Source organism: Papio anubis, unplaced genomic scaffold, assembly GCF_008728515.1.
Source record: "Papio anubis isolate 15944 unplaced genomic scaffold, Panubis1.0 scaffold189, whole genome shotgun sequence".
Lineage (NCBI taxonomy): Eukaryota > Metazoa > Chordata > Mammalia > Primates > Cercopithecidae > Papio > Papio anubis.
Genome location: NW_022161899.1, coordinates 137,955 through 150,221, shown reverse-complemented (window position 1 = coordinate 150,221; position 12,267 = coordinate 137,955). Strand labels below are relative to the sequence as shown.

At 46.4% G+C, this 12,267-nt stretch overlaps 1 protein-coding gene and 1 long non-coding RNA gene across 2 annotated transcripts; one reads left to right on the top strand and one right to left on the bottom strand.

Annotated features, from left to right (window-relative positions):
• Positions 1 to 376: 376 nt before the first annotated feature.
• On the bottom strand, positions 377 to 3,894 carry LOC116272773. Its single transcript, XR_004181344.1, has 2 exons — positions 3,292 to 3,894; positions 377 to 1,087 (listed from the first exon to the last, which is right to left on the bottom strand). It is a non-coding gene; the product is annotated as an uncharacterized LOC116272773 (long non-coding RNA).
• Positions 3,895 to 4,498: 604 nt separating this feature from the next.
• On the top strand, positions 4,499 to 10,057 carry LOC101008028 (developmental pluripotency-associated 5 protein). The gene has a single exon (XM_003901016.5). The coding sequence runs from the start codon at positions 9,693 to 9,695 to the stop codon at positions 10,041 to 10,043; it is 351 nt and encodes a 116-aa protein (XP_003901065.2). The 5' UTR covers positions 4,499 to 9,692; the 3' UTR covers positions 10,044 to 10,057.
• The last annotated feature ends 2,210 nt before the right edge of the window (positions 10,058 to 12,267 follow it).

The window sequence follows — 12,267 nt, the reverse complement described above, 5'->3', positions numbered from 1 at the left end:
ACTTCCCTAAATAGGTAATGGCACGATGGAGAACAAAGAAAGGGAGGGGGTTACTTACAGGAAACTAGGATAATAATAACATTTCCAAATAAGGAAAAGGCATAGGCTATGAGCTGGGACATGCCTAGGCATGTCCGAGCATATCTAGGCAGACTAGAAACTAGAATAAACAGCTTAGGCTTTGTTTAAAATATAAGGACATAGAAACATAGAATACACTTATTTCTCTACTATATTTAACAGCTACCTAGGGCATAACAAAAGAGTCATTAGTAAACTAAAAGATTTATTAGTTTATAGCATAAAAAGAAAACTTTAAAGAAGTTTTTAAAAGGAACTATTATTCTTAACATTTATTGTTTTTAAAAACAGAAACTTTGAAGAGGAACTTTTTATTCTTAACAAGATGATGCAGGGCCCTCCCCGTGGATACCTGTTGCTGACTACAAGAGATGATGGTGCGCATGGAGATCTTCTGCCCCCTCAGTGTCTAAGCCCTCTGACTTCCTTTCTTCCCCAGCAACTGGCAACATTTTCTTTTCTGCCTATCTTGAACCCTTCATTCCACAACTCTTTTGTACCAAAATATCTCATGGTTCTTATCTCCCCACCATCCCTCCCTTCAGAGCAGCACTCATCTGGTGCTTCTGAAGCAAAAAATGATGCAACCAGTCACGTGGTCCAACTCCTTCATGTGAACAGCTTCAAGGGAGAAGGCTGAGGGAAGAGGCGACTTCCTCAACATTGCCCAGCAGCAAATCAGCTGATCTCCCAGGATCTGCCCTCTCTTGTGAAAACCTGCCTCGGTTTCTATCCTACTTTCCTTGCCCCTGCACCCCACTCTGGGCTTCAATTTCTGAGGTACCTCAGAGGCAACATCATTGAGCTGTTGGTAGAGTTACCACAGGCTCTTGGTCGATGAGAAAGTCCTAGGGGTGGAGACATGGGTCAGGGGTGCAGGTGGCTTGATGGAAAAGAAGGTCATGGGCAGTGGCCTTCCTGACTCCCTCGGCCTAGAGACTGCTGCCCCAATAGGAGACACTCACTTGGTTTCATCCGTAAGATGAGGGTCATTGTCAGCATGTTTCTGTGTGGGAAGAAACATATAAAAGGGTCATTCAATTTCTGGTAACAGGCACCCAGGGTGGGGTGAGCGAAGCTCCCAAGCTCATTCCAACAATCTTGCATCTCCCCAGACCTCATGTAAAAGGCCAGTCTCAGCCTTCCCCCAGCCCCATCCCCAGGAAGGCCAATTGGTCCTAGAGAACGAGCTACCCGTGAGATTGCGAGACCCTGTCTCTCTAAGTTCTCACCATGTTGCCCAGGCTGGTCTCAAACTCCCAGGCTCAAGTGATCCTCCTACCTTGGTCTCCCAAAGTGTTGGGATTATAGGTATAAGCCACTGCACCTATTGACTGTGTTACTGATTCAGGCCTTTTCAGGGAAAAAAAAAAGTGGCCCAACTAGAAGCCTCTCCCCACTCTCTGGAGGTAAAAAGAGAATCAACCATAGTCATCACACCTACCCTGTCCTTTTACATCCAGAAACATCAACCCAACCAAGAAACCACCCAAAAAAAACAGAGGTAAGACATCTGCCCTATGGCTCTTGGCAACTTAGAAATTGTGGGGCCTCTTTCCTGGAAACAGCAGCTGGGGACCATCCTAGGATTCAGGACTTGGAGTCATGTGGAGCCACTCCCTTGCCCCCAGCTGGACCTACTTGCTTGACCAGAGCCCCACCCAGCCTCTCTCCAGACTGTGGCCTTACTCTTGGCCCAAGCATCTGGCTCTAGAGATCTTCTAATATCCAACAGGCCAGGTGGGCAGACAGTGGAAAAAGCTGGCTGACCAGCTAAGCATGACAAGAGAGAAACACCAGGGAGCCAGGGCCTGGACAGGAAGCTGGGTTTGGGGAAAGTGGCTACACCTCGCTCCAGGGAAAGGACTGCCTGCTCACTGGACCCTTCGGTCCTGGCCTCTGAAAACCTAAACCTGCTTCCCTCCTTAGAGCAAGTGCTACAGAGGCTAGCAGAACTGAAGATAATTTTAAGTCTTGTAGCTAAGAATGGAGTTAAAAAAAATAAACAAAGCCTACTCTCCTCAAATGGTCCCATCACATTAAGATATTTTTCTCTCTCTCCATTATTCCCTACTTCTGGAAATGTTATCAGCTCTACTCAGGATACCTCAATCACAGATCTGCACTCCTGGAGTAGAAAACCTACATGGTTGGCCGGGTGCAGTGGCTCACGCCTGTAATCTCAGCACTTTGGGAGGCCGAGGTGAGCAGATCACAACGTCAGGAGATCGAGACCATCGTGGCTAACACAGTGAAACCCCATCTCCACTAAAAATACAAAAAATTAGCCAGGTGCGGTGGCGGGCGCCTGTGGTCCCAGCTACTCGGGAGGCTGAGCCAGGAGAATGGCGTGGGCCTGGGAGGCGGAGCTTGCAGTGAGCCGAGATCGTGCCACTGCACTCCAGCCTGGACGACAGAGCAAGACCTCGCCTCAAAAAAAAAAAAAAAAAAAAATACAAAAAATTAGCCAGGTGAGGTGGCAGGCGCCTGTAGTCCCAGTTACGCGGGAGGGCTGAGGCAGGAGAATGGCATGAACCCGGGAGGCATGGAGCCAGCAGCCGAGATCGCCACCCACTGTACCCCAGCCTGGCAATAAGCGAGACTCATCCAAAAAAAAAAAAAAGAAAATTTTACATGGTAATAAAAATGAGAAATTTTAAAAAAACTTACATGGGAAACAGTTATGGATATAGAGAAGGTATAGAAGCAACAAGGAGCCAGATGCAGTGGCTCATGCATGTAATCCCAGCACTTTGGGAGGCCGAGGCTGGTGGATCACTTGAGGCCAGGAGTTCCAGACCAGCCTGGGCAACATAGCAAAACCCCGTCTCTACTAAAAATACAAAAGAAATTAGCTGGGCACAGTGGTGGATGCCTGTAATCCTAGCTAGTCGGGAGACCTGAAGCACGACAATCACTTGAACCTGGGAGGCAGAGGTTGCAGTGAGCCAATATCCCACCACTGCACTCCAGGAGAGAGAGCCAGACTCTGTCTCAAAAACAAAAACTAAAACTAAACAGCAAAAAGGAAATATGGGGATCTGGGCCTTTGTTTCCAGAACAGAGAGACCTGGGCTGGGCACAGAATCTCAGAGCATTAGGAAACAGGCTCCAGACCCCCCAATCCACTGGACCATCGGCAGAGAAAAAGCCAAATACATGGCTGCAAGATGCCTCTAGGCCTGTACTCTGCACCATACCACTCAGTACCTCCTCTGAGCTGGCAAGGTGAGTCACAGCACCTGGACAGACCTGACCCATTGGTGGGGGCGGGTAACAGGTGTGAAGACTGAAAAGTCTCTAACAGCAGGCAAGGGTGCTCTGTCTCAGTCCCCCTCCCCATGCCCATCTTCAACAGGATCTGGCGCCATTTGTGCCCTGCTCCTCTGGCTTGTCAGGAGCACCCCAGGGAAGTAAGATATGAAGGAAATGCCAAATCACAACCAGAGGAAGTCATCTCCTAGCCCCGTGTACCCCCATGCCCTGCCCCCCACCAGGCTCCCTGTGCTCCTGAAAGGTGCTCTGTGAGTTCATAATGATGGCCATGACCTCACCACTCTCCCTGCCTCCCCTACTCCCCTTATGGATGAATGTTTACCCACCTTTAATCTTCAAGTCAGCCTCAAATGCCACTTCCCCCAGCCTCGAGTCCATTCGGAACCAAGCTACCCCAGAGCTGAGCATTTAGAATGTTCCAAAATTCTCTCTTGCCTCCTTCAGACGAGTCTGCCTCCCTCAGTGTGCAGCCTACCTTGTTTATCTATTCTCTCCATTGTTTACTTAGCAAAGTGCCTTTGCTATCAAGAGCCCAATGAATATAGCTAAGTGTTCATTTGATTTTAAAGAGATTAGGGGCAGAATGTTTCAGTCATTTATCTGTTTGGTTAACTTCATATCTTTTACAGTTAGTTCCTCTGAAAAAATAGCTTCAATCCTTCCAACTATAATGTGAACTCATTTTCTCTTAACCCTGTGTTTTCTCTCTTAAACCAAAGTGAATTAATTTTAAAAAGTGACAAACTTTTATGTGGTCTAATGATCTTTGCCTTTAGGGCAAAACTTAAAGGTTGGTTGGGTTTTTTCCCTCCATCCCTCCTAGTCTGAGAGCATCACATTGGGCATTCAAAAGCCCAAATCTCAGGCTGGGCATGATGGCTCATGCCTGTAATCCCAGCACTTTGGGAGGCTGAGGAGGGCAGATCATTTGAGGTTAGGGGTTCAAGACCAGCCTGGCCAACATGGTGAGACCCTGTCTCTACTGAAAATACAAAAACTAGCTGGGCATGGTGATGGGCACCTGTAATTCCAGCTACTCAGGAGGTGGAGGCAAGAGAATGGCTTGAACCTGGGAGGCAGAGATTGCAGCGAGCTGAGACCGTGCCCCTGCCACTGCACTCCAGCCTGGGCAACAGAGCAAGACTCCATCTCAAAAAAAAAAAAAAAAGCCCCAAATCCCACAGGCCTGCTCTGAAAGTTATTCTCAAATTGTTGTTAAACTTTAAGGTATGTCTCACCTTCTCTAAAATGATAAAAGATGTGGGGGAAGGAAAAAAACCAAACAGCTGAAGAAGTGGACACAAACAGGCTGAAGGTTAAGGCAGCAAAATAAAATAAGCCGAAGACAAAGTATTCCCCCAAACCAGAGAAGCCTAAGGGCATGCACAGCTGGAGAGAGCAAGCCAGAGAGAAGTCTCAGCACTCCCTCACCTTCCACATGTCCAGTGTGGGGAACGCAGCACCTTCACAAGGTCCTGAATCTACAGGAAGCGAAAAGGGAAAAACAAGGGCAGGGGGAGAAAGAGTCACTTAGAGAGAGGCAAGAAAGTCAGGGAATGAGGAAGATAGGGGTTCAGGGAAACGAAATGCTAAAGAAGAGTGGAGGAGGTCAAAACCACGACCTGTGATTGTGACCTCCTCCCACCAAATGGCCACCTGCTGCCTTGCCAAGGGCCAGAACAGATAGATGGGAAAGTCATCCATCTGCCCTGGTCAGGTGACCCCACTCCATGTGACTGCATTGCTTTGCAGTCACATGGAGTGGGGTCACCTGACCAGTGCAGCTCTTCATATGCTCACTGGACCCCTCTCCACAGGCCCAGGATGTGGGCGATAAATCTGGGAGAGCTCCAGAAGACCTCCACCTCTATTTTAAAAACCAGACTTTTGAGTAACGGTTCACTTGAACAAAGGGGTCTCCAGCTAAAAAACAAATTTGGAAGACACTGATCTTATCTGGTATCATCTTACAGAGGAGGAAACTGAGGCCCAGTGGAAGAAGTGATTTTTCTGTGGTCACGCAGCAAACTGATGGCAAAGATGAACGCAAAAGTTAGATCTTCTCCTAACCCTAGTGCCTCGGGTTCTCCTCACCACATGCTGGGGCCCTTTCAGTGACTCCTAAAGGGACAGCCTGATGGCAAATGGCTGTTCTCATTGGCCTGGTTTCCCCTTAAGAATGGGGATGAGGAAAATCAAACAGTAACTACCATTTCCTGGGTGTCCTGGGTGTTTACAGCAGGCCCTGTACTAGGGATTAACATAAAAACAACAGCAATAACAAATCTCATTTAAATCTCACAAATATATGTAAAACAATAGCACCCCTATTTTACAGATGTGAAAAAAGAGGCCCAAAGAGAGCTCAAGCAATTTGCCCTAAATCTTATCCCTAGCAGATGGAGAGGTAGGATTCGAACCCAGAATTCTTTACCAGTACCTGACAGTTTTTCCACAATCTTAACAATTACCCTCTACTGCCCCTTGGGCCCCTTGTCCCCAGAAGCCTGGCCAGCCAAGACTCACATCCCCAGGTGAGTGGCAACCACCAGAAGTTGTTGTCTCAGTGCTACTGCCATTTTGTTTCCTTTTCTTCCTCTTTACTCCTGCCGAACACAAGGGCTGTTCCTCTGCTAATATTCTCTCAACTTTGGAAAAGAAGAGCAGTAATACTCATGAGAACTACAAGCCCCTACAGTCACATCCTACGTTACGGTTTTTACAAAATACTCTTATACACCATCTGATTTAATGCCACCAACAACTGTACAAGGTGTACCAACACTTAAGGACAGACAAGGATTGATACGATGGCTAAAAAAAAAAAAAAAAAGGCAATAATGAAACTTAAACTCAGTCTTCTGACTCCGAGCTCTGGGGTTTTGCCATGAATCAGCAGCTGCCAGGGACCAAAACCAGAGGCAGATGTAGAAAAGTAAACATGAAGTAGGCAGGAACTGTACACTGTGCAGTTCAGAGTCACACATCGTCACACATCTGTTAGTGTAAGAAGTACACCAGCACCTCTCAAACTTTTACATCAATGTATCCTCATGACAGAAGGCAGCCTTTCTGTTAAATCTGGGAATTTATCAGAAAGAGGACAACCCAAGCCTCATTTCAGAGAGAAGTCTGGTATACTCTTAGAAATCTATGTGACTGTCACCCCTAAGTATATTATTTTTTCTCTTTCAAGAGAATGAAGCCAAACTGATGCTTCAGAAAGATGCCCCATATTTATCCTGTGCCACTCAAAGTACCCCAGGTTGAGATGAGATGAGGAAGATTCAAGCTGTCAAGTTCAGTTTCCCAAGATCTGTTCCACAGAAGATGAGCAGATCTCACTCCAGAGACCACTGACTGAAAGGCACTCTGGTGTCAGAACCATGGAGAACTCAAATATGAGGTGGAGAACTCAGAAAACAAAATGCTAAAGTCCCTCTTAAGAGTAGACGCCTGGAAGGAAACCAACCAATCCCATTCCCCCATTGACAACTGTCAATGTTTGCTCACCAGTGCAGGGGGAGGCGATGGTGGGGAGTGTAAGCTTTTTACACTGTCAGTGTCTAAGTTAAGGGAGTAAGGCAACCTGAAACCTCTTGCTCCCAGGTTCCATAGTTCCCACTCCCCTTCCAGCTGGAAATTTGTGCTGCAACCAGAGGAACCAGAAAGGGGGTGAGAACAGTTAGGGGATTGGGTCCTAAGATCAAAGGCCGGTCTTGTGGCAATAATGACAGTTCCCAGGGGGATTGTGACTCACTACATTCCATTCCTTGTTGGGATGATCAGACCCTACACCAGGCCATGGGGGCTACGAAGTCCGGCGGAGTCAAAGGAATGAGAAAAGACTGGTTAAGACATAAAGTGGGACCAGGGGGCCAACGCTAGTATGGAGACTGCGAAGACCCCGAGCTCTGGGAGCCCACACTATTTACTGGTGATCAAACAAAGAAGCAGGTAGTAAGGATGTGAGGGTTGAGAGAAAGCAGTGCATCAAGTGAATGAGCTACAGCTGTGACGGTTTAGCATTTTCTTTGAAGTATATGGAACACATTATGCTACTTGAGATAATGGAAAACATGTTCTTCTAGTTTAAGATACACTCGTCTTATGAACCTGGGCTTGCTAGAAGCAAGGAGCCAGCAAGTCTAGACACATTCCAGAGGCCACGAGGGGTTTTATGCCCTGAGCCCTGGATTCCATCCAAGCCACAAGGGGTTTTATGCCCTGGGCTTAGATTGTGGTGCAGCAGGGCAGCCTTCCACTCTTTGGCACAGAGCTTGGTATTCCAAAGGTCATGAGGGGTTTTATACCCTGGACCCCAGACATGTTCCAAGACTCTTTTGCTTTATGTCAGACATGCAAGCCCTGCCTCAGCTTCTCTCCCAATACTCAGCTTTTCTCCCAACAACTCCTTCCTTGGGGGGGCCACATTGCTCTGCAGTGGGGGAGGGGGTGCTTGGAGATGTGAGCTCAAAGAGCCCAGGGAGGTCTGGCTTGGGTGGCAGGAGGTGAGGACCAAATCTGGAGTGGAGAGCCTTGGGAGTCATTAGCCCAGAGTCACCCAGGGGTGACCAGTGAGGGTGGGGACTGGGCTGCTGATGGGGTGGGGCTGGCTGACAAGACTTTGGCTGGGGAAGCCCAGAGGCCCAGCCCAGTATGCCTCAGGAGTGGCACAGACTCTGGCAGTGGTCCTGCTGTCGGAGGGGGCTTGGAGCTGGGTCAGGTAGCCATGACCCCGTGCATTTTACCTTTTTTTCTTGGCCGTGGCCAATTGGCTGCATTTTACCTTTTTTTCTTGGCTGTGTCCAATTTGCTGTGTCAGTTTCTTCCGACACCACAGGGCAGGGAGGGAGGTGGGGTTGGGACCACATCAGTGTGATCCTGGCAACCACTGCTAAACACTTCTAGCCAGCTACCACGCAGCTGTGCGACTGAGCCAGCGGAGGCGTAACCAGGGCCACAATAGAACGCAGGATAAGGGCATGGCCTCAATGCTCCAAGCCCATTGGTCAATGAGAAAGGAGGTAAAAGGGAAAAAAAAGGGAAAGGAGACATGGCTAGGTGGCAGTGTGGCCAGAGGGACCTGTGGTTTCACAAGGAAAGCTGCACAGGCAACTGCTGTCCCTGCCCACTCCAGGAGAGGGGCAGGGCTGGCTTTCACTTTTAAAACTTTAAAACTTAAAAAGAAAATCTGCACATACTTTATATACATGTGTGTCTATGTGTGTGTATATGTGTTCCTTCAGAGCTATCTTCATTATACAGCTTCTATGCCAGGTCTTTGATTTTGGCCTTTATTATTCATCTTCAAATGAAGCACAAGAATTACCAGTATTACCTCAATTGTGGTACAAATCCCATAAAAGTGGAAAACCCATAGCACGCTTGATGATTAATGCAGCAGACTGTATTATCCAACATTCCAATAAGATAAAATAATCACAATGATTTCTCTTTTTTGGAAAAAGATTATTTTATTCTCCTACATTATTGTTAAGACTTTTTAAGTAAGAAACATGTCTAATATCTTTAAAAACACAGTTTTCAATTTAATAAGCACTCAAAGCTCTTTACCAGTTTAAAAAAAAGTACAAGGTCCTTCTAAAGTAAGGCTAAATGCTAAGTGATGGGGGAGAGAAAAAGGACATAAATAACTCCTACTCTCAAGGGGTTAATCACTAAATCCTATTTGACGAGAATCACCTGGCCTCTCCAAACCTTGCAAATGAAACTGAATTTCTCACTCGATACTTGGCTATGACTTGTAATCATGAAAACCAAGAGTTGTGTTATGTCACTGTGTATTGCTTGTTACCTGAATTCCACACTAGGCTGGGATCAAGGGTTCAATCTTTCATGATTTGCTCCACAACCTGTGTGCTTCTTGTCCCAGACCAAACTAAGCTTTCTTCTAGAGTTCTACAATTTACAGTTAGTATACAAGAATGGTTCTCAAAAATGTAGTCTCTGGACCAACACCACCAGCATCACCTGAGAACTTTTTATAAATGCAAATTCTCAGGCCCCACCCCAGACCTGATGAATCAGAAACTCTGGAGTAGGGCCTAGCAATCTGTGCTGCAATAAGCCCCGCAGGTGTTCAGGAACCTCTGGCATACAGCAGGTAGAAAAATGTGTTTCCTTCTGTAGGCCCAAAGCCAGGGATACTACATGTTGTCTTTATATGAAACGAAGACATGCAATTAAAAGACATAAATCTCCTTCCTACTCCCACCCTCCAGCTAATGTGTTTAATAAGTTAAACAAGAAAACAAGTGTCGGGGAAGGCCTGGTGTGCGCTGGAGCGTGATTTTGGTTCTGAGGGTCATAAGATGGGAACTCTCCCGGCACGTAGAAATATCCCGCCGTGGGTGAAAGTTCCCGAAGACCTGAAAGATCCAGAGGTGTTCCAGGTCCAGACGCGGCTGCTGAAAGCCATGTTTGGCCCTGACAGATCTCGAATCCCTTACATCGAGCAAGTGAGCAAGGCCATGCTCGAGCTGAAGGCTCTGGAGTCTTCAGACCTCACCGAGGTCGTGGTTTACGGTTCCTATTTGTACAAGCTCCGGACCAAGTGGATGCTCCAGTCCATGGCTGAGTGGCACCGCCAGCGCCAGGAGCGAGGGATGCTCAAACTTGCGGAAGCCATGACTGCCCTCGAACTAGGCCCTTGGATGAAGTGAACCAGCTTCCAGCCAATGCAATGAAGGCCAGGATGCAGAGATTAGGTTGTGGCCAGAGCTGGAGTGATTCCTTCAGCTTGGTTTAAAATCTGCTCCAGCCTAAAGAGTTAAGGAAAACGATCTGTTTAGGGGTCTCTGCCCTTAGCTCTGAGTCTTGTTATGAATATCTCTTTGATGGTTGCCAATAAAAAAAAGTGGTTTTTTTTTTTTCATTTTTTCTCATTTAAAAAAATAAGAGTCCTTTGTAGTGACATGGATGCAGCTGGAAACCATCATTCTCAGCAAACTATCACAAGAACAGAAAACCAAACACTGCATGTTCTCACTCATAGGTGGAAATTGAACAATGAGATCACTTGGACACGGGAAGGGGAACATCACACACCGGGGCCTATTATGGGGAGGGCGGAGGGGGGAGGGATGGCATTGGGAGTTATACCTGATGTAAATGACGAGTTGATGGGTGCTGACGAGTTGATGGGTGCAGCACACCAACACGGCACAAGTATACATATGTAACAAACCTGCACGTTGTGCACATGTACCCTAGAACTTAAAGTATAATAAAAAAAGTCAAAAAAATAAGAATAAAGTTTTAAATAAGTTGATAAAAAAAAAAAAAAAGAAAACAAGTGTCAATCAGAGATTTAATCTAAAAAGTATATTTACAGGTATCTGTTCTTATCCAGTCTGATCTTACACAATACCACTTACATCCTCCTACATCTAAAGTTTTAGAAAGGGACCTCCACAGTATAAGTCTAAGGCACACTAGGAGTTCTATAATAAAAGACCAAGTAGATCTGAATGTCCAAACTTACTAGAGAAGAAAAGTGGATCACTGGCTGTATTTTCAAATTGCATTCAACAGGAAATTAAAGTTTTGAATTTTTTTCACCTTCATACTTCCAAGTTAATAGAATTAAACCAGAATATTCCATTCTTTCAAAGCCTCTAGCCAGGCAAAGTTTTACTTTATTACTTCTTGCTTTTGACTGATACAAAGCAGAGTCCTGGTAGGCATATTGTGTATACTTGCAAAGATGCAGAACTAAAGTTGTTAATATTAAAACAGAAGTCCTGTAAACTTCAGATGGTGAGTGTAATACTTCAGAACTAGCACTAAAGCCTCAAATATGAAAAGATACCAAAAACACCACTAGCAAACAAAAGTAAACTCTCAGCCAGAAGCAGTAGTTCATACCTGTAATCCCAGCACTTTGGCAAGCTAAAGTGGGAGGATTACTTGGAGTCAGGAGTTCAAGACTGGCCTGGGCAACATAGCGAATTCGCATCTCTACGAAAAAAATTAAAAATTAGCTAAGCCTGGTGGCACACGCCTGTAGTCCTAGCTACTCGGGAGTCTGAGGTGGGAAAATCGCTTGAGCCCAGGAGTTCGAGGCTGCTGTAGCTACGATCATGCCACTGCACTCTAGCCTGGGTGACAGAGCGAGACCTAGATAATTACATTCTGTCCTGCTCCTGTTTACACTAAAATCACTAAGTTAAAACACTTTCATTCAGCAGGATAAGAATTAAGTGAAATGGCAGGGCGTGGTGGCTCACACCTGTAATCCCAGCACTTTGGGAGGCCGAGGTGGGTGGATCACCTGAGGTCGGAGGTTCGAGAGACCAGCCTGACCAACATGGAGAAACCCCATCTCTAATACAAATACAAAATTAGCTGGGCGTGGTGGTGCATGCCTATAATCCTAGCTACTCAGGAGGCTAAGGCAGGAGAATCACTTGAACCTGGAAGGGGGAGGTTTCAGTGAGCTGAGATCACACCACTGCAGTCCAGCCTGGGCAACAAGAGTGAAACTCCTCTTAAAAAAAAAAAAAATTAAGTGAAATGTGGCCAGGCACAGTGGCTCATGTCTGTAATCCCAGCACTTCAGGAAGCTGAGGCAGGCTGATTACCTGAGTTCAGGAGTTTGAGACCAGACTGGCCAACATGGTGAAACACCGCCTCTACTACAAATACAAAAATTAGCCAGGTGTGGTGGCGGGTGCCTGTAATCCCAGCTACTCAGGAGACTAAGGCAGGAGAATCACTTGAACCTATGAGGCAGAGGTTGCAGTGAGCCGAGATCATGCCACTGCACTCCAGCCTGGGCAACAGAACCATACTCTGTCTCAAAACTAACTAACTAACTAACTAACTAACTAACTAACTAAATAAATAAATAAATAAATAAAGTGTGATTTTGGAGCCTGGGTAGCT